We start from the raw sequence: 22,185 nt of genomic DNA, 5'->3' as shown, positions 1-22,185 counted from the left end.
CGGTTGCAGTGAGCCAAAATCGTGCCATTGTACTCCAGCCTGGGTGACAAGAGCAAGACTCCGTCTTAAAAACAAAAACAAACAAACAAAAAAAGGTTGGGGGAAACCTGCTAGAGAATCGGTGGCTGGTGCTAATGGGAATGTCTGGCATTTAATTGTACACTTAGCTGTATAGGGACTTGGCTAAGAGCTTTATATACTGATTATCTTATTCTTCAGAGCCACCCTATGAAGTTGATTCTCTTAGTTTTCTGCGTTGTCTAATTGGGCAGCCCGAGTCCTGTGTTGCTAAGCTAACAAGTGATGGAACCAGGATTTAAGCTTAGGCTGTCTGACCTCAGAGCCCAGGCTGTTAATCACTATGTAATTATATCTCCCTAAAGGTGCTGTCAGTGATAGAGGAGGTAGCAGAGAAATTGAAAGAATTATTTCTGGCCGGGCGCGGTGGCTCCTGCCTGTAATCCCAGCACTTTGGGAGGCTGAGGTGGGTGGATCACCTGAGGTCAGGAGTTCGAGACCAGCCTGGCCAACATGGCGAAACCCGGTCTCTACTAAAAATACAAAAAATTAGCCAGACGTGGTGGCAGGTGCCTGTAATCCCAGCAACTTGGGAGGCTGAGACAGAATTGTTTGAACCTAGGAGGCAAAGGTTGCAGTGAGCCGAGATTGCACCATGGCATTCCAGCCTGGGCAACAAGAGCAAAACTCCGTCTCAAAAAAGAAGAATTATTTCTTTACTTGTATTGAGAAGCGTGCTATGGAAACATAAAAGTCCAAATTATTTCAAAGTGGACAAGTTGTAGATGTTAGATACCTCTCGAGGTAAAGGTTTAAAACCAATTTTATATTCATAGTTGGCTTGTAATAAATGTTATTTTATTCTGAATTTAAGTAGTGATAAATATATGGGATGTTTTAGACCTAACGAAGTGGGTCTTTGTGGCAAATTGTATTTCCTAAATGACTGCAACTATATTTCCTATCCCACATGTTTTTCTTACAATGTGACTTTGACACTCTTTCCAGTAGGCAGGGTCTACCCATGTCCCTTCCTTGAATTTGGGTGGAGGCTTGACAGCTTTGATCTGTGGCATATGGTGGATGTGATGCTCTGTGGTATCTTAGGCTAGGCTGCTGGAAGGACACAGTTTCTGCCAGATTTGTTTCCTTTTGGGATCTTTCTCTGGAAAAGGGCAGCTGTCATGCTGTGAGGAGCCTAAGCTAACCCACACAAAGGGACTACAGGTTGAACATCCCTAATCCAAAATGCTCCAAAATCTAAAATTTTTTGAGCACCAGTGTGCTCAAAGGAAATGCTCATTGGAGCATCTTGGATTTCAGATTTTCAGATTAGGGTTGCCCAGTCAGATGTATATGAAAATATTCTAAAATCCCCCCAAATCAGAAATCTGCAATACTTTCTGGTCCGAACATTTTGGATAAAGGATGCTCATCCTGTAGTTGGAGAGGACCACATCAGGAAGAACGAAGGTCCCCAGCCAACAGCCAGCATCATGCGCCAAATGTAAGTGTGAATAAGCCTTCAGATGACTCCAGCCCCAGCCTTGGAGTCTTCCACCTGAAGCCCCAGATGTTGTGGAGTAGAGATAAGCTGTCCCTGCTGCCCTGTCCAAGTTCCTGGCTCATAGAATCCATGCATAGATTAAATGGTTGTTCTATGCCACAGGTTTTTGGGGTAATTTGTTATATGACCATAGTAACTGGGACAATATGATTTTTCCTCCCATCTCAAAGGACTTTAATGTTGTCATCATAAATGGCCATTTTTGAGCAGATGTTTAGTGTGGACCTACTAGAATTCAGCCCTGGAGATGCAAAGGTGAATGGAACACAGTCTATTTCTTCAAATGGCACCACAGCCAGAAGACTGTTAAATTGACCTGTTACTCCTATATGTGTAAAGAGATTTCCAGAAAGACCCTGGTTGCTATGCTGATGAGACCTATAATAAAAGTTAGGGCTACTGAATCTAAGAGAACATTATACTACCCACTCGAGAGAAGGTGGCAGTATGGTTTCTCCAAAGCCCAGGCGGGCTAATTGGAATTTTTTATAGAGGTAAGTATGCATGTGAATAAAGAGAAAGACTTGATCTGGACTTTGAAAGACCCTAATAAAGTCTATACAGGTAGTTATTTTAAAGTCACAAAGGGATTAAAGGAATTTACACTGTGTATAAAGAACTATCTTAGCCAGCGTGGTGGGGTACACTTGTAGTCCTAACTACCGAGGAGGCTGAGGCAGAAGGGATCGTGTGTGGCCATGAATTTGAGGCTGCAGTGAGCTATGACTGCACCTGTAAATAGCCACTGCACTCCAGCCTGGGCAACATAGCAAGACCCTGTCTCTAAGAAAATTTTTTAAAAAGTCTTAAAAAATAAAGTAGGGATAAAGCACCACTTGTATAATATTGGTAGAGTCACCGATATGAAGTAAGGAATTCATAGGCTGTAACACACTAAATTCCTGGAGATGAACTGCAGGAAGACATGGTGTGGCACTTTGGTCAGAAAACCAATAGTGCATTTGATACGGGGAGGGTAAGAATGTGTTGAGAGTGATGTGAATGATATTTGCAGGGTGCTGAATCTGATCACATGAAAGTGTTCCTAGTGTGGCCATGGCCCTGCTGGCTCTGTGTGCCAAGTGTTGTCAGAAAGAGTGTGGTAGAATGCTGTGTGGTGTTGTGGGGAAAAGATCGGACTTAGACCCCGGAGACCTGAGTTGGAGATGTGCTCCATCGTTTTACTGGTTTACCACTTGTGAGCCCCTTAACTTCTCTGAGGCTTTACTATCCATAAAGTGAGACAGCTATACCTGCCTCAGCTCCTGAGTTCCTGTGGGGATCACAGGAGAGGATGAAAGTGAAAACTCCTGATACAATAACACAGCGTAGCTCTGCACAGTGTTTTCTTACGGGAAACAAACTGAAAACATCCTACCTGAATATAAAACTGATGTCTCTGATCCTGCAATCACAGTTGTGTAGAGTTATGGTCTTTGTTCTATCCCAGAGAAACGGGAGGGGGTTGGGATAAGGGCCAGGGAAGAATAATTAAAATAATCATGGTTGTATTAGGCTATTCTTATCACTTTGGCCTGTTCGGTGAATTTCTCATCTGAAAAGAGTGCTGAGAAGCAGTTTATGATCAAGTCATAAAATCAGGAAGAATAAGGGCAGAACTAGAAGGTTGCCCGGTGAAATTTGAAAAAGTCTAGCGTACCTAAACAGGACAGTGCTCCACAACCAGTACTAAATTTATGAAATTTGTTATTCCCAAGTAGTAATTAAGTTAAAATTCATAATTACTATAGCTTCAAAAAAGTTTTAGGTGCACTCCTGGACCTTCATCTGTTAGGACAAACTTAGACGTTGTGTGCTGTGCCTCTTCCCTTTCACAGGGGGCGCCATCATGCTGCCCTCTCCCACACCGCTCCTGGTGAGTGTCTGAGGCGGGATGTTGGGCTAAATGGCCGTGAGTCTGACCCTGTGTGGCGGTTTTTGAGAATTCTTAGCTGGGCTATGGTGTCACTGAGTGGCCCGTCTTTTCTGAGTTCCAGCTGTGTTAGGCGCCTCTATAACACGGAGCTAGACAGCCTGCCCAGGTTGGAACTTGTCAGCCTTACTCAAAACACAGCCTGTCTCATGAATCAAATTTGCATTTACATCCTACCACAAACCACCTTCCAATCATACTTTGGAACCATGTTCAAACCCTGCCAAGGTGGTTTTGTCTTTAGTTTAAATTTGACTAACTTGTTAATGACAAAAGTCTATGCTAGTAGGGCTTTTGTTCTGACCACTTCCTAACTTGTTTATGTGTAGAGTGATTTTGTTACTCCTGTGATTTGGTTTTCCGAGTTGTGTTATTTCTACTACGTAATTCTTCCGCCTTGGAATAAGGAGAGTTTTAGGTATGTATTGTTTATGTACATGGTGTGTAAAATTTTTAACCCGATGAGTCACTATGAAACAGATTCTAGGGGGCTGTTATCATTAGTCCAGATTTAGCTTTTCAGAGAATTGAATTTAGTGTGCGTGATTTAATGAACTAAGATTTACAGTAAATTTAGATGTTTTTATAATTTATCACTTTTGTTTCAGTGGAAAATGAATGTTAACAGAAGGCTAGCCAAAATGTCTGTCTGTAAAAGATGTTTAGGAAAAGGCATATAAAACAGAGCAGAATTGTCCAGTGTTGGGTCAGGGATCAAACAGTGTGAACTTAAAAACAAAACTAGATTCAAACATAGCTGGAAAGGATTTTAGAGGTCACATAGTTCAGTACCTTCTTTCTGGTTAATCATGAGAAAAATGAGGTTCAGAGAGGTTAAATGACTTGCCCAAAGCCATGCAACTAGTTCCTGATAGAGCTGAAACTTGAACAGCAGTTTCTTACTGAAACTTGCCACTTCCTAATTAGTGGTTAAGGAGACATATTTTTACTTGGGTGGCGTTTTTTTATTTTGTTTTTAGGTTTTACACTGAGGGGGGATTAATATTTATTGAATATCTACTAGTTGTTAAGTACTTTAAAAAATATATTTGCTGGGCGTGGTGGTACGTGCTTGTAGTTCCAGCTACTCAGGAAGCTGAGGTTGGAGGATCCCTTGAGCCCAGGAGTTCGAGTCCAGCTTGGGCAACATAACAAAACCCTGTCTCTAAAAACTAGATATATATTTCTTCATGTAATTCTTACATAGGCCTGTGAAATACAGTCATGGGCCGTGTAACAGCATTTTGGTCAGTGATAGACCACACTGTTACATGATGGTAGTCCCATAAGATTATAATGCTGTATTTTTACTTCACCTTTTCTATGTTAGATACAAATACTTATTGTGTTACAATTGCCTACAGTGTTCAGTACAGTTACATACTGTACAGGTTTCTAGCCTAGGAGCAGGAGGCTACACCACTTAGACTATGCCATCTAGGTTTGTGTTAAGTACACGCTGTGAGGTTCACACAGCAACAAAATTGCCTAACGCTGTATATTAACAGCCCCACTTTACAGATTAGGAAACGGGTACAAGAAGGTTAATACCTTGCTCAAGGTTGTGTGGTTAATATTAAAGCTGGCATTTGAGCCTTTCTGGCCTGTTCCTGCTGTGATTCCCACTGTGGCTCCTAGTGATGGTAATTCTGATCTTTTCAGGGGATATGGGCAGCGGTGGTAGTTATCTTTAAAATCTGTCTTTTTCAGACTTCTCACTCTGTAAAATATGTAATTAGACATAGATACGTGTAGAGCGGCCTTTCTCAGAGGACCCACAGCTCTTAGCAGTTGCTTGGCTAATCTTCATACCATCTCTGTAAGATAAACGGTGTTTTCTGGTTGGGTAGTTGAGGCCCAGATAGGCTCAGGGACTCACCCAGCGCCTTATCACAAACCCACACGGCCCAGCCCCCAGTTCCGTTCTTCGTCCTGTCTAGCATAGATTTCACCACTTTTGTTCTTTCCTGTCTTACACCAAGATTGTTTAAGTACTTCCCAAAAATAATGAGCCACGTGTGGGTGTGTTCGTTCTCCAGAATGAATCACTGTAAAAGAGGTTGTGAACTAACGAAAGAAGCATAAGTATCTGGAAGCAGAGGCTCCTGACTATTCAGTCCCTCTAATTGGTGGGCTCTGGAGTGAGCGCTTTTCTGAAAGACAACTGTGGGTTTGGGCTTGTGTCTCACTGTGCTCAGAATAGTCCTCTCTTGAAGTTGTTACTTTTCCCTTCTTGCTTCCCAAAATAGAACCAATGTTGTTCTCTTTGCTGGACATCACAACACAAATATTGAGAGGTATGCTTTCCATAGGGAACCCCTTTTAAAGTGCCTGAATGTCCCCACTGCCACAAAGGGGAGTGGGAGTTAGCTTTCTTGAGTTAAGATTCCAGTGTGAGTGAAAGAGGTTTGGATCTAGTATTCTAAGAGTTTCAGAAGTAAATGTAAAAGCAGAAAGAATAAGAGAGGGAGCAAACAAAGGTATTTGGAAGGGAAAATGAAGCGATTCCTTAGTCTTTTTTGTGTCTAAATGGGTTAGAATAAAAATTCAGGAGAAATTTACTTTTAAAAATCCCTTTTATCATTTGGACCCTAGTCTAATAGGCACCTATTTTAAATGTTCTGACTTTAAGAAATAACACTACCCAAACTCTTAAGCAAGAGGCTGCATGTTTAAAATTTTTCCCAGAAGAAAGGGATCTGATGAAACGTGGAAAAATGCAACAGGCCATAAGTGAAGATCTGCACCGTCTACACTGTCTGTCTACACTGTCTGTCCACCTGTCAGGGCTGCCTCCTCGGTTTCCTCGGGTGGGACTAGCAGGGAATCGGCTCATTTATAGAAAGCCTAAGGAAGGAGGGGTTGGGCACTGAGATATTTAGAATCTGTCTTTGGATTTGAAAAGCCAAGAGATGCCTTTCAGAATATTGGAGGAAGAGACGAAGATAGACTATGTACAGCCTAAATCGGTGAGTGATGACAGGGTAGCTTTTCATGGGACTGCCCATAAGTGTCTCATCTCCAGGGGCCATAGTGTGAATGCATTCCCAGTTGTTATCCAGATAGTATTTACTTAGTGTGTGATCTGGGACTCAGTTGGGCCCGCACCACCTCCACCTGCCAGTGTGTGAGTGCTTCCTTCAGCACTTCCGAGCCCCAGCCTCAGTGTTCTACTGGGCAAAGCAGCACTCCTGCCCATGCCAAGAGGTCAGAGCTAGGTTAGTCTCATGGGAGACAGTGTTGGGGAGAACCAACTGCTGCTGTCTGTGCTATTCTTGTTAGTTGAATAAATAAAGGATTTCAGATTCCAGGGCTGCTGAAGAGGCTTTCAGAGGCGCCAAATTCATTTGCAGTAATTTCTTGTCAAATGGGACACACTTATGTATGATACTTACCCAGCAAAACTCATTAATCCCAGAGGTGATTGTGTACACTGCCTGTTTGAAAAAAATTTGTGTGTGTGCACGCACGCATGCGTGAATGCATGTGCATGCTATCCAGGGGCCTTTCAGGATGGGTTAAATGTATTGAGCACTTTTAATGCATTATCTCACTTAATTCTCACAATAACTTCATGAGGGAGGCTCTCAAGTTCTCCTCTTTGGAGGATATCCTTTTTGCCCCTCGTGAATGAGAGGGGCACCTGACTTGGACTTCTAAAGGCAGGAGGACGATAATGGAGTGGTCAGGGAAAGCTTTTCAAAAGAAGTGACATTTGAGTTGAATTTTGAAGGATATGTAAGAATTAGGCAGGAAAAAAGCATTGCAGCAAAAGAATGTGTGAGAGCATGCATGCTGCAGGAAGCCGTGGGTGTGCTTGGTTCCTGCTGGGGGAGATAGGGCTGGTGATAGCTCCAAGAACCCTAGGTGGCTCTGCATGAAGTGGGGGGCAGCCCCACATTCTCCAAAAGGAAGATGCTTTCCTCTTGTCAGGCATCTCAATTTGAAGAAAAGGTGGTTCCTCTGTCTCTCACAGGCATAAAGTAGAGCACTTAGAGGATAATAGTGGAGCCTCAAAATCCTTGTTTGTGAGCTAAATAAACAGGTGAAGTTGTGCTCAGTTAAGGATATCTTTTTGGCCCCATCTCTACAAAAACTGTTTTGGAACATCAAGTATGCTAAGGGATTATATTCTAAGTTTGGAAAAGGACCTGCAAAAGATCTCACCATTGATGTCAGTGTCTGCTCCCCAATTTCCTGCAGCTCTGCTGTGTGCGTGCACCAGCTGCCTCCAGGCCAACTACACGTGTGAGACAGATGGGGCCTGCATGGTTTCCATTTTCAATCTGGATGGGATGGAGCACCATGTGCGCACCTGCATCCCCAAAGTGGAGCTGGTCCCTGCCGGGAAGCCCTTCTACTGCCTGAGCTCGGAGGACCTGCGCAACACCCACTGCTGCTACACTGACTACTGCAACAGGATCGACTTGAGGGTGCCCAGTGGTGAGTGCATGCCCTTGTTGGGCTAGTGGCTCAGCTTGGAGGTGGGGCACCCCGTCGTTTCATTTTTTTCTACTCTTGCCCACTCACTTGGTTTGACGGTAAAGATGCCTTTTGGATGTTCCCCAAGGTGACAAAGGCTGGGGTTTCTCAGGAGTTGCTTTTGTAGATTAGAGGGTGAGGAAGCAGATTTTCAAGTTAGTCCCAGAGGTGCCCGCAGTGTTTTGAATAGTGGCTTAGCAGCCATAGGCAGCGGTGAGGAGTGGAAGAACCAGGCAGAGATCCCCACGGGAGGATGTGGGACTGATCCAGAAAGAGATGGCCCCAGAGCCGAGCAAAGGTGACTCCTCAAGGGAGGATGATGGTTAGATGTGAGGAGGGACCAGAATAGGAAAGGCCAGTGACCAAAGCTGAGAAACACCACATACCACCCTTTTGCAAGTCTACCATTCAGGAGGCATTACTGTGGAGCCCACAGGAAAAGGAGAGAAACTAGAGCAGAGCTTAGAGGAACTGTGGGCAGTTAAAGAGCAGAAACAGGCATCTGTGTAGGGGCCTGAGGCGAGGATAGTACCGTGAAATGCGTGAGATTACGAAGTAGATTGTGGGTTTGACTGTGGAAAGAGGTGCCTTAACTAAAGAAGTTGGGCAGTTGAGAGCATCTAGGCAGACAAGACTAGCCAGGAAGATCAGAGAGATCAAGGGAGCCTGAACACATCGACAGGGAAAGGGGCCTTTTTCACTCCTCACTTTGAGGGAGGTGTTTTTACTCTTTCTCTTGCTTTTACTTCTCATTCTTTCCCTCTCCTCTCTCACTTGACCCAGGTCACCTCAAGGAGCCTGAGCACCCGTCCATGTGGGGCCCGGTGGAGCTGGTGGGCATCATCGCTGGCCCGGTGTTCCTCCTGTTCCTCATCATCATCATTGTTTTCCTTGTCATTAACTATCATCAGCGTGTCTATCACAACCGCCAGAGACTGGACATGGAAGATCCCTCATGTGAGATGTGTCTCTCCAAAGACAAGACGCTCCAGGATCTCGTCTACGATCTCTCCACCTCAGGGTCTGGCTCAGGTACCGAGTTCTCCAGGGCATCGTGTCTGTTTCCCAGCAGGATAGAGTGCTTATAGCGAAGGCTGGGGGCCCTGCATTTGTTTCTACCAGCATTGAGTCATTCGGTTTCCTAGTTTCCCTTCTTTTGGAGTCTGACGTGTAATAAGATAAGATAATGGGTTCACAGAAAATCTCTCTTTCCCTGGGATTCCCAAGGTATAGTACACAATTATCCACTACAGAAGTCCTGCCTCTCTAAGCTTTGCAACTGTACGTACATCTATTAAAATTCAGCCAGTTCCACCTGAGCAGTGGAGTGCTCGATTTCAGGGCCCCTTTTGAGAAACAGGAGTGTGCCAGATTCCTGTGAAGTGGTGACAGCTAATCATTGATCTCTGAGCAACCACAAGGGGAGTTTAAGGACATCCAGTAAAGCTTAGAGTTGGGATTTGGTGAATCATTGACTTGTACCAGTTGCCCAAGGGTTTTTGGTGGGGGTGAAAATAAAGGCAGTGTGGGCCTCCAGCATAGCATCAGCACTATTTCCTGTACTGCCTTTTGTTGACCAAGTCTTTCTCAGATGAGGGAAATGAAACAAACACTGGACCTTGGCATAAGACGAGAATTTAAGATAAAGGGGCTTGGGGTTGTTTAGGTCTCAGGGTATAGCTCAGCTAGCTATTAAATGTGAACATGAATGCAAAAGAATTTTTTTAACTTATTTATGTATGTATTTATTTAGAAACAGAGTCTTGCTGTGTTTCCCAGGCAGGAGTGCAGTGGCGCAATCTCCGCTCACTGAAACCTCCACCTGCGTGGTTCAAGTGATTCTCCTGCCTCAGCCTCCTGAGTAGCTGGGATTACAGGCATGTGCCACCACAGCGGCTAATTTTTGTATTTTTAGTAGAGACAAGGTTTTGCCACGTCGGCCAGGCTGGTCTTGTGTTCTTGACCTCAAGTGATCCGCCCGCCTCACAAAGAATTTTTTTAATGAAGATAAACCATTATTTTTGTGACAATGGTATTGCGTTCCTTTTTTTTTTTTTTTTTTTTTTTAAAGATATGGTCTCGCTCTGTTGTTGCCCAGGCTGCAGTGCCATCATGCAATCACAGCTGACTGCAGCCTCAACCTCCTGGGCTCAAGAGATCCTCCACCTTAGTCTCCTGAGTAGCTGAGATGTCAGGCATGTACCACCAAGCCTGGCAGTGTGTGTGTGTGTGTGTGTGTGTGTGTGTGTGTGTGTGTGTGTGGAAGGTTTCACTTTGTTGCCCAGGCTGGTCTCAAATTCTTGGCTTCAAGTCCGTTCTTAAAAAAGAAAAAAAAAAATCCACAAAGATCACTGTTGCCATTCTAGCTAAAATGCAGAGGACCTTATTTGTGAGAACTTTGCATGTTTTTATGTATGTTTCCTTGACGTGGGACAAGACTGTTGCTCTGTGGGGAAATTATGCCATCAGTCATGCCCAGACGTTCTGCTTGACACGGGAGTACTTTGAGCTGTGACATCTCCTGAATTTCAGTGGCTTTGCTTTTATTAAGCTCTGCAGTAGAGAGCACCAAAATGATGGATATATTTAAAAGCTGCATATTTTTAGAAACAGCAAAAATCTAGGGCTTGTTCCTTGTTGAAAGAGTTGGGGCAGTGGTTAGAACCTCCTGGCTGACTGTGGGAATTGATTTGCTGCTAGAGGAGGGTAGATTGGGTTTTCCAAAGTCTTTTTAAGACCCAGACCAGCTGAAGCAAGGGAAGGGCCATGGTAGTTGTTTAGTCATCTGTAGTAAAATGGTTAATAACTATTTCCCTCTGAGTGGTTTAGTATATTCTTCATTGAGAATATGCAGAGCTTCCAAGGTGTTAGGTTTCTAATAATGTGGTTTTTAAAGTAGTGAGTCCATGCTGCTCATACGACTTTTAATTCATTTAAATAAGTATATACTGAATACCTTCTGGGTGATATGGTTTTAAACAGATTAGAAAGAGGCTGACCCGGCCGGGTGCGGTGGCTCACGCTTGTAATCCCAGCACTTTGGGAGGCCGAGGCGGGCGGATCACGAGGTCAGGAGATCCAGACCATCCTGGCTAACACAGTGAAACCCTGTCTCTGCTAAAAACACAGAAAATTAGCTGGGTGTGGTGGTGGGCGCCTGTAGTCCCAGCTACTCAAGAGGCTGAGGCAGGAGAATGGTGTGAACCTGGGAGGCGGAGCTTGCAGTGAGCCGAGATCATGCCACTGCACTCCAGCCTGGGCAACAGAGCGAGACTCCGTCTCAAAAAAAAAAAAAAAAAAAAAAGAAAAGGCTGATCCAGGATTGGATCAGAGAGACAGGAATTGTTGGGAAGAGTCTCATAGAGGAGGGCACATTTAAAGGAGTCTTGAGGCTGGGCAGCCACACCTATAATCCCAGCACTTTGGGAGGCCAGGGTGGGCAGATCACATGAGGTCAAAAGTTCGAGACCAGTCTGACTAACATGGTGAAACCTCGTCTCTACTAAATACAAAAAATTAGCCGGGTGTAGTGGCGCACGCCTATAATTCCAGCTACTCGGGAAGCTGAGGCAGGAGAATCACTTGAACCCGGGAGGCAGAGGTTGCAGTGAGCCCAGATCATACCATTGCACTCCAGCCTGGGCAGCAAGAGCAAAGCTCCATCTCAAAAAAAAAAAAAAAAAGGCCGGGCACAGTGGCTCACACCTGTAATCCCAGCACTTTGGGAGGCCGAGTTGGGTAGATCACCTCAGGTCAGGAGTTCGAGACCAGCCTGACCAACATGATGAAACCCCCATCTCTACTAAAAATACAAAAATTAGCTGGGTGTGGTGGCGGGCACCTGTAATCCCAGCTACTCAGAAGGCTGAGGCAGGAGAATCACATGAACCTAGGAGGTGGAGGTTGCAGTGAGCTGGAATCATACCATTGCATTCCAGCCTGGGTGACAGAGCAAGACACAAAAAGAACTTGAAAAGATTGGAATTTTAAAGAGGCAAAGGCAAAAAATTCAGGCCAAGAAAAACCTTGATAAAAAACAAAGGAGACTCCGTCTCAAAAAAAAAAAAAAAAAAGGCATGAAGGTCCACTGTATGTTTAAAGAACTTTTATGATAAGGAGACCAGCATGATGTGCTTGTGCTGGGGAAGCAGGGGGTAGTGTCAGGCTGGCCCACGTGTAGAGGACCTTGAGGGCTGACCTTTATCTTCTAGGTAAGGGGCTTCCACTGAAAGTTTCCATGTGGGAAATGAATGTTCATTTTTTCCTTTGGAAGGAATTCTGGCAGTGGTGTGGAGGATGAATTCATTCACTACCAGCCTTCTGTTGGGAAGGGTGGGGTGAGGCGGGGTGTGTGTGGGTGCACAGGGCAAGAGCAGACTGAGATGGAAGGCAGAAGACCTGTTGGAAGTCTTTTAGAGAAGGTCCAAAAGTAGGACAGGCGGACGGAGATGGGGAGGCGGGGGCTAATTTGAGAAACATTTTGGTGGTTCTATACTGTTGTCATTAAAAGCATAGATTATAGAGTCAGACAGTCCTAGATTTTAAGCCCTGCTTTGCCACTTACTGCTCGTATAAATTTGAATATTACATAACCTCCTCTTTGAGCCTTAGTTTTCTTGTTTATAAAATGGGGAGGTAACAGTGCCTTACCTTCCAGGTGGTCTGGGGAAGTGAGATAATGTATGTAAAGCCCTTAGCACGGAGCCTAACGCATAGTAAACATGCAGTAAATGGTAGTTCCCATCTACCAGACCTAGGGGTTAATAATGCATTTATTTATTTGATTGGGGGTGAGAGTAAGACAGTTAAGAGTCACTTGTGATGGTAAGGGTGATTGGATACATAGAGATATATTGAATGAGTCAAATGAAGCAATGTTGAGTTTTATAAAGACAGTAAAGTTAATCTTAGACTAAACGTAGATAGTCCTCCATTCTACATCTGGAGTTCCGCTTGGGAGCAGAGCATGCTCTCTGTGGAGGTGGGAACCCATGGGCCTCACAGCACTGCCCTCTAGTGTCTAATAAGCGGAACAGCTAGAAGGTGGCCCCCAGCACATGAGCCCACACTTTCATGCCCTCTGCTCTCTTTCCTTCCTCCACCAAAAGAAAGCAGATGTGGGTGGATCGGCCCACAGGTGGCTGGCTGAAGAGTTGGTAAATCTGGTCAAACATTTACATTCAAATCTATCATCCGTGCGTACTGAGAGGAGAAATTGCTTAGATAAGGAGTAGCTAATCATACACGTTTCCTGTTTGTGTTCACTCTTTCCCATCTCTCCGCCTGGCTCAGCCCTCTGGTAGATTACCTAGAAATGCGTAGGGGCAGCAGCAGCTCTCCATGGTTAATGGACCAGTGTAGGATGAAGACACCATGTTAAGGGTCTTTCCATTGTGCCAATTAGTGTGGGAGTTGGAAAATTTGTCAAATTTGCAATGTCAGGTTTCTTCCTATTCTTTGGTCCACAGGGTTACCCCTCTTTGTCCAGCGCACAGTGGCCCGAACCATCGTTTTACAAGAGATTATTGGCAAGGGTCGGTTTGGGGAAGTATGGCGGGGCCGCTGGAGGGGTGGTGATGTGGCTGTGAAAATATTCTCCTCTCGTGAAGAACGGTCCTGGTTCAGGGAAGCAGAAATATACCAGACGGTCATGCTGCGCCATGAAAACATCCTTGGATTTATTGCTGCTGACAATAAAGGTAAGGGCTGGGCTTCGATACAGCATTCCCAGATGGAGGACGCTAGAGAAAGTGCATCGCTGTGGGGCGCACAGCTCTGTTTGCCTTCATCATTGTAACCCGTAGAAAGAAAACTTGAGTAAGGTCAAGGTTTCCATGCTTTCCTTAAAGTGTGGAGCCTTTTATTCCATGAAAAGCTTATACAGAAATCCAGGTTATCAAGCAAATAAACAAGCAGTTCTTACTCAGATAAACAAGATACATTCCCTCACCCTACCTGCTCAATGTCTCTTTCTCCACTCCCCCAAACCCACCTCCAGTGTAGTTCCTGCAGGGGGTCCCATAAGCTTATTTTGAAAATCACTAGGATGGGCTGGGCGCGTTGGCTCACACATGTAATCCCGGCACTTTGGGAGGCCGAGGCAGGCAGATCACTTGAGGTCAGGAGTTCATGACCAGCCTGGCCAACATGGCGAAACCCCATCTCTACTAAAAACACAAAAATGAGCTGGCCATGGTGACACGTACCTGTAATCCCAGCTACTCAGGAGGCTGAGGCAGGAGAATTGCTTGAACCCAGGAGGCGGAGGTTGCAGTGAGCTGGAGGTTGCAGTGAGCCGGAGGTTGCAGTGAGCTGAGGTCACGCCACTGCACTCCAGCCTGGGCGACACAGCGAGGCTCTGTCTCAAAAAAAAAAAGAAAAAAGAAAATCACTGGGGGTGAGGAATTGTGGCCTCGACCCTGGCAGGGAAGATAACGACAGAAAAGCCTGTAGTCCACGAAGTGTCGCCTTCAGACTCTGCTCTTGGTCAGTCCTGTCCCTGAGGATTCTTGTTTCCTTCTTTCTCTCCCTTTTATTGCTTTAGTTTTTGAATCTCTTATGTGCCAGGCACCTCCCTATGTTTGAGGACCTCATTGACTAGCAAAGGATGACGAGTAAGGGTGATTAGAGGAGGTAAACATGAGTTGTTCTGTTGAGCACAAATTGGGGCTGACTCGTACCTGAGCCCGATTGAGACAAAGGTGGCAAGAATTGGTCAGGAAGAAAAACCTTCCTTGCAGGGAAGGGTACTGCAGACATGTATGAAGGTGAGGTTTGGGGCCCAGCAAGTAACTTGGATGGCTGTGGGTGGAGAGGCAGGCAGAGGCCAGATTATGAGGGGCCTTTTTGAGAGAGGATTGTATTCCATTCTGAAGATAGTGGGTAGTAATTAAAATTTCATTCATTAATTCTATAACATTTATTGACTCCTGTGGGCCAGACCTCTGCTGGCTGCTTGGACCATCACACATAAGAGCAAGATACAGTCCCTCCCCTCACAGAGCTCCCAGGAAGAAGGGGACAGACACGTGGACAGGTAATGGCACCCGGAGCGCAGAGAGGATGCCATGAGTGGCTGGTTCACATTGTGGAAGGGTCTCTCTAGCAGTTGTGACATGACTTGCTCCTGTGGCACGGTGCAATTTAGAAGTTAGTGTCTACAAAGCCTACAGAAGATGCTATTTGTTTTTCATTCCTGAAACAACAGCAGACTGCTCATTCCTCACATTGCTGTGGGAAGTTGTAATGGCCTCTGCTGCCCCCAAGCTGAGGAGCCTTAGATTCCAATACAAGGGAGGAAGGGGAAGAGCAAGGTTTTTATTCCCACTGAGTAAGCTATTCCTTTTTAAACACTATCACCTTTTGATAAAATTTAAATCTTACATGTTTTAAAAGGATCAAATCATGTCTTCTGTTCGAACTTGTTAGCAGGGTCCTCAGGACTTTGGGAGTGGGCCCCTTGTTTGTGATAAGAGAAGCCAAGATGTGTGCGTTTCCAGGATCCATTCCCTTTATTGATTCTGGCAGCTTGTGTGATAGGGATCTGGCTTTCAAAACCCACATTAAGGCCAGGGAAGGGAAACAATCGGACTCCCTCGTTCTTGCCTTTTTAACATGGTGTATATATAGTATGGTGCCCTGGAATCAGCGCCAGCCTGGAATTTTGGAGATTTCAACTCAATTTCCAGTCTTCCAGTTGACGACGGCATGGCTTAATTCGATTCCTGGCTTTGGTGTTTCTTTTTCTCCCTCCTCCTGCTCTCCTCCTTCCTGCTGTCCCTAGTGTAAAAGAGAAAATAAAGTGTATGCACTCTACCTTCCACTGCTCCTCTGAAGGATGAGATGCCTCTCTGGGAATACTTGGAAGTGGGCCGTTCATGCACTGAAAAGCATTTTTTGGCCTGGAATCCAATAATGCATAAAGGAGATCTTTCCTACTCACAGAGATATCATAGCCTGGTAAGAACAACAGACTGAAAAGAAACATTACAGATGAGACAGGTGCTGTGTTTGGGCTGTGTTCAGAGGGTCGCTGGGACACAGGAGGCCCTCCAAGGCTTTCCTGTTTGGTGGTGGTAGATCCAGCTCATTGTGGTTCTCCCGTGCAGATGAGCAAGTCTTGGTGAGGATCAAAGCAGTGCTGCAGACAAAGCTGGTGATAGCTGTTACGTTCCCCAGGCATGTGCCTCCTCTTTCCTGAGTACCTCACATTTCAAATTTGAGATAATGTTCAGAATCCTGCAGCTCACCTAAAAGAAATCAGGAGCAGTCCTAAGAAAGAAATGGTGTTCCCCTGTCCTTACTGAGGTCCCAAACTGGTAGACCACTGTAAATGAAAGGGTGCTAGATGGGGCTTCAGGGGGCATGGAGGTGGGAAATGTGAATTCAGGAGTCTAACTGGATTTTGTGTCGTACACACTCATCCTTACCAACCTTCACCGTTTTGCTGATAGTTACGCTTTTTCTGGAACTCATCTGTGGTTCTCTGCAGATAATGGCACCTGGACACAGCTGTGGCTTGTTTCTGACTATCATGAGCACGGGTCCCTGTTTGATTATCTGAACCGGTACACAGTGACAATTGAGGGGATGATTAAGCTGGCCTTGTCTGCTGCTAGTGGGCTGGCACACCTGCACATGGAGATCGTGGGCACCCAAGGTGAGTGGACTAGCGCAGGAGCGGCGAAGTGGTGTAGGCATGAAAGTTCCACACTGTCCTGATTTAGTTCCTAGAATTCCTTTTTACTGAGGAAGTTGGGGCTGGACCTCAGGAACTCTAGTTTAATTTAAAGGAAAGGAGGTTTGAGTTTCACTTAAGTGAGGTATCTACAGGATGTTCCCTTCACCTCTGTCTTTAGAACTCCCTCAGGAACCCTATAATATCAATATTCAGCTACTTGTCAATCAATGGCTTGACATAGTCCTTTGTTATGAAGGAGTAATCATCTTCGAATCCCACAGTAGACATGAGAAAAAATGGAACTAAAAAGATAAACCAGTGTACTGGGAACATCAGTTTAGTGATTCCCATGTTCATTGATGGGGACAGCTGGCTTAAAGGCCACTTGGTGGATTAGATGCTGGGCCTTACTAATCTGGGAAGGTTTTCCTGGAGGAAGAAGACCTGAAGCTCTGCTGCCTGTTGACTATCATGTCGGCTCTTTGGGAGATCCTGGATCTTGTCACAATGGCAGGTGTGATCCCTGATGCCTGGTTGACCAGGGCCACAATGGAAAATCACCCGGGAAAGGTGGATCCTATCCCTATAGCCTGTGCAATGCCGTTCTCATCATCGGGCCTGTTTCCTTCTGAGAACTAGGCATCGCAACAACTTCCCTTCAGTCCCTCAGCACTTCTGTACCTGAGCATATTTGTTCAGGGAAGGCGAGTAGTAGTAGTAAATATTAATACAAATATTAGCTAAATACACATGTCCTTCTGTGGTCTTAGCTACATGAATGCATTTAATCCTCACAACAGTCCCATGAAATAAGTACTGTCATTCTGATTTTATGGATGAGAAGACTGAGGTACAGAGGGCTAAAGTCACTTTTCCAGGGTCACTGGATTAGCAGGAGGCAAAGCCAGGACTCAAACCTATACAGTCTGGCTGCAGAGTCTATGCTTTTAACATTTATATCATCTTTTTGTAAAGATCCCTGTTTTTTTCTCTGCCAGGGAAGCCTGGAATTGCTCATCGAGACTTAAAGTCAAAGAACATTCTGGTGAAGAAAAATGGCATGTGTGCCATAGCAGACCTGGGCCTGGCTGTCCGTCACGATGCAGTCACTGACACCATCGACATTGCCCCGAATCAGAGGGTGGGGACCAAACGGTAGGAGGGCCTGGGCCTCTGCCCTTGCTAAGCAGCTTCTACTGAGTATCCCATCTGTGCCGTTTCCCGTATGCACAGGAGAAGGAGGTGTCGATAAAGGAGGCGAGGACCTTGCTCTCAGCCCACTGAAAGTTGAATTGAACATGCACTCCCCACACTGGAAAGTTACATCACTGCATGTAACGGATACAAGTACTGAGAGCACAGCTCCATAAACTGTATGCACATGGGTGTTGGTGGTATTAAGGTCGGAGGGTAGAGAAGGACAATCTAGAGCAGCATTTAGAAGGACAGCACGCAACAGGTGTGGCTCGGGAAGAGGGAAAACACTGTCATCTCCTGTGCAGAGAGCTGTGAAGGAGGCAGGGAGCATGTTCTTAGGGACTGGAGAGCAGATTTGCCAAACTATAGCAGAGGTAACCCAGGATGGAGATTTGGGGCGCCCTTCAAGATTATGGGCCTGCTTCCCACTTCATGCAGAAGTAAGGAGCTGTGATTGCAAACTGACTTCATGAGTTGGAAATGGGACTGCCTTTTAATAGAGTGGAAGAGGTGGAAATTTGCTGAATCTAAATGAATTTAATTAAGGTTATCCCCTGATTTATTGTGGGGGCTGGGGTGGGGTGGCTGGGATCATAGTAATTATTCATAATTACTACTCAGAGTCATCAAGGGTGCCACTGACCACCTCTAGAATTAATTTTGACATATCTACAGTCAGGTAAGATAACAAAAGAAGTTCAGAATGAAACTTAAGCTCAACCCATCACTGTGACTACATTCAATAAAGTGAAAGACCCTGGTGTCAACCAAATATTATGTACTGTTACTGCCCCGGTGACCCACATTACAGTTACTTCTGCCAAGAAGTCAAAACATGCTTCAGATAAACAAATCTTTACTCTCTCTTTTTTTGAGATGGAGTTTCACTCTTGTTGCCCAAGCTGGAGTGCAATGGCGCAATCGTGGCTCACTGCAGCCTCCGCCTCCCGGGTTCAAGTGATTCCCCTGCCTCAGCCTCCTGAGTAGCTGGGATTACAGGTGCCTGCCACCATGCCTGGCTAATTTTTTGTGTTTTTAATAGAGATGGGGTTTCGCGATGTTGGCCAGGCTGGTCTCCAACTCCTGCCCTCAGGTGATCCGCCCACCTTGGCCTCCCAAAGTGCTGGGATTACAGGCGTGAGCCACCACACCTGGCCAAATAAACAAATCTTGATGGTTAAAAATAGAGATACACATCAGAGTAGCCTGGTATTGCCAAATCTGTGCTGAAGTATTTAGAATCAAATCTAAAACATGGGAGTTTGCAATGAAGAGATATGTACGCTTCTTCTGCCCCAAGGGACTTTATCAGGGTGATACTCTTCCACATTCAGAGGGCTCCTGAATCAATACTTTGATTTAAAGAGAGCAGTCATCATTTTCTGTGCGTGACCATGTTTGTTTTGCTATTGCAGATACATGGCCCCTGAAGTACTTGATGAAACCATTAATATGAAACACTTTGACTCCTTTAAATGTGCTGATATTTATGCCCTCGGGCTTGTATATTGGGAGATTGCTCGAAGATGCAATTCTGGAGGTACCTTTCTTTTTTGCCTTTGCTTCTACCTCCCATTCCAGGATGCTGGATCACCCAAAGCTGTTTTACTGCCCCCTTTCTTTTTACAACCTGTTGGATGCCTGTTGCCAGAGCCTGAATCATTGTTTAAGGTTGCCATCAAAGGTGTGGAGGTAGCTGTGCTTAGGGTGTGTTTATTCTTCAGGGATCAGCCTGTTGAATAGTGTTGTGTGTTATGGTAACCGTTCTGAAGGCTCCTTTGGCTTTATAAACAAACAAACATTGTTTTATTAGTCCCTGGCCGGGAGTGCCCCGGTGCGAATAGTACGGTATTCATGCAGTGGTCTCCTTCACATCAGAAGCAGTATATTCTAACGCGGTGGCTCCCAAGCCACATTCATGGGAAACCCTGCTGTTTCATTGTTAAAATATTAGTGCTAATTTCTAAATTTATAAAAGTGCATAGATTTTTCTTAAAAGTGAGTTTTTTCTCCCATAGTTAAAAATCGTTGGCATTTGCAACTTCTTATTCGTGACAGAATGCAGTAAGAAATAGTGTCAGATTTAGCAGAAACACTTCTTATTGTCAACTTAGTATATCAGTATTTTATGATAATTTCCACATATTCTGCCACATGATCAAGTTCCAGGACCTCTAGAGCCCTACTCTCAGCCATTTATCTGTGATATAAGAGATTCCAGGGCAGTGAAAGTGGTTGAAAAAAAGAACTGGTGGTGCTCACTTCGCCAGCATATGTACTAAAATTGGAACGATACAGAGAAGGTTAGCATGGCCCCTGTGCAAGGATGACATGCAAATTCCTGAAGGATTCCATATTTTTTAAAGACCTAGTATTTGATAGCACCACAGGGTGACTATAGTCAATAATGTAATTGTACATTTTAAAATAACTGAAAGAATATAATTGGATTGTTTGTAACACAGTGTAAATGCTTGAAGGGATGGATATCCCATTTTCCCTGATGTGATTATTACGCATTGCATGCCTGTATCAAAACATCTCATGTTGTACCCCATAAGTATATACATCTACTGTGTTCCCACAAAAATTAAAATTTAAAAAAATCTAATCTACAAAAAATATGACAAGTCTTCCAGCAGAACTGTTTTGTATATTAATGCCCTCTTCCAGCTTCCATTTATGACATGTTTGGTAAAATCCAAATTACGGAAATAGTGCCTAGGTAGTATTCATGGAATTGGACCTCTAAATTTTGATCAGTATATGCAGTAAAACAGACTAAGAGGCCAGGCGAAGTGGCTCACGCTTGTAATCCCCAGCACTTTGGGAGGCCAAGGCAAGCAGATCACGAGGTCAAGAGATCGAGAGCGTCCTGGCCAACATGGTGAAACCCTGTCTCTACTAAAAATACAAAAATTAGCAGGGCATGGTGGTGCACGCCTGTAGTCCCAGCTATTCGGGAGGCTGAGGCAGGAGAACGCTTGAACCCTGGAGGCAGAGGTTGCAGTGAGCCAAGATCGAGCCACTGCATTGCAGCCTTGCGACAGAGCGAGACTCCATCTCAAAGAAAAAACAAACCAAAAAAAAAAACCGACTAAGAAAAATCTGGTCACACAGGTCTTAAACTGTGAATAAGTTTATTTCTTCTTATGACATCCAGAAATTGAGGTTAAATATATAACAATACTAACATTCACCACTTGCTATGTATAAGCTCATTTAATCTTTACTACTACAAGTAAATAAGTAGGTGCTATTATCATCGCCATTTTACAAATGAAGAAAATGAGTCACAGAGAAGTTAGGAAATTTGTCCAAGGTCACATAACTATTTTAGTAAACGAGGGTTCAGACTCGGACAGGCTGAGGCCAGGGCTTAAGCCTGTAACTACCCCTTAGATAATTACCAAGTCCAATTCTCTATTTAAAAATATTTCCCAGAGTGGGCACTGTGTCACACCTGTAATCGCAGCACTTTGAGAGGCCAAGGTGGGCTGATTACCTGAGGCCAGGAGTTCGAGACCAGCTTGGGCTACGTGGCGAAACTCTATCTCTACAAAAATAAAAAAATTAGCCAGACATGAGGGCCAGGCATGGTGGCTCACGCCTGTAATCCCAGCACTTTGGGAGGCCAGGGTGGGCGGGTCACCTGAGGTCAGGAGTTCGAGACCAGCCTAGCAATGTGAAACCCTGTCTCTACTAAAAATACAAAAATTAGCCAGGTGTGATGGTGGGCGCCTGTAATCTCAGCTACTCAGGAGGTTGAGGTAGGAGAGACTCCATCTCTACTTAAAAAAAAAAAAAAAAAATTGTCTCATTAGCTCAAGACAGCAGGGTTTTGTTGTTTAGTTTTGTTTTTCTTTTTCTGGAAAAGGGCTTGAGAAAAATTAATTGGCTTTTTATTTTTATTTTTTTGAGAGAGGGTTTGTCGTTGTCACCCAGGCTGTAGTGCCATGGCACAATCTTAGCTCACTGCAACCTCCACCTCCTGGGTTCAAGCCAGTCTCCTGCCTCAGCCTCCCGAGTAGCTGGGATTACAGGCGCCCACCACCACTCCCGGCTGATTTTTCTATTTTTAGTAGAGATGGGGTTTCATTGTGTTGGCCAGGCTGGTCTCGAACTCCTGACCTCAGGTGGTCCACCTGCCTTAGCCTCCCAAAGTGCTAGGATTACAGGTGTGAGCCACTGTGCCTGGCAAACATTAATATCACTTAACATCTAGTCAGTGTTGAGATTTCCCCAGTCTCCTAAATTTTTAAAGCAGTTTGTTCAAATCGGGGTTCCAATAAGTTTTATCCCCTGCAG

At 44.9% G+C, this 22,185-nt stretch overlaps 1 protein-coding gene and 1 non-coding gene across 11 annotated transcripts in view; both read left to right on the top strand.

Moving 5' to 3' along the window:
* Nucleotides 1–22,185, top strand: part of ACVR1B (activin A receptor type 1B) — a 53,970-nt gene that overhangs the window by 15,583 nt on the left and 16,202 nt on the right. For 8 of the 10 annotated variants that reach the window (XR_009211577.1, XR_004246166.2, XR_004246168.2 and 5 more), the window contains exons 2-7: nt 7,722–7,961; nt 8,784–9,032; nt 13,469–13,699; nt 16,492–16,659; nt 17,679–17,835; nt 19,293–19,417. Coding sequence is in view for 6 of the 10 variants with exons in the window: in XM_058433400.1 (XP_058289383.1) it covers nt 7,722–7,961; nt 8,784–9,032; nt 13,469–13,699; nt 16,492–16,659; nt 17,679–17,835; nt 19,293–19,417 (1,170 nt within the window). In the remaining 4 variants the exon portion in view is untranslated. Of the gene's footprint in view, nt 1–6,376; nt 6,488–7,721; nt 7,962–8,783; nt 9,033–13,468; nt 13,700–15,207; nt 15,331–16,491; nt 16,660–17,678; nt 17,836–19,292; nt 19,418–22,185 lie in introns of those variants that run through there. The other 2 variants (XM_032143515.2, XM_058433402.1) reach the window with 2 other exon arrangements.
* Nucleotides 20,132–20,238, top strand: LOC116462193 (U6 spliceosomal RNA). Its single transcript, XR_004246282.1, has one exon. It is a non-coding gene; the product is annotated as a U6 spliceosomal RNA (small nuclear RNA).

The sequence above is a fragment of the Hylobates moloch genome, unplaced genomic scaffold (genome assembly GCF_009828535.3).
Source record: "Hylobates moloch isolate HMO894 unplaced genomic scaffold, HMol_V3 SCAFFOLD_22, whole genome shotgun sequence".
NCBI lineage: Eukaryota > Metazoa > Chordata > Mammalia > Primates > Hylobatidae > Hylobates > Hylobates moloch.
Note: the sequence above shows the minus strand (reverse complement) of the source record. Positions and strands in the feature narration are given on the sequence as shown.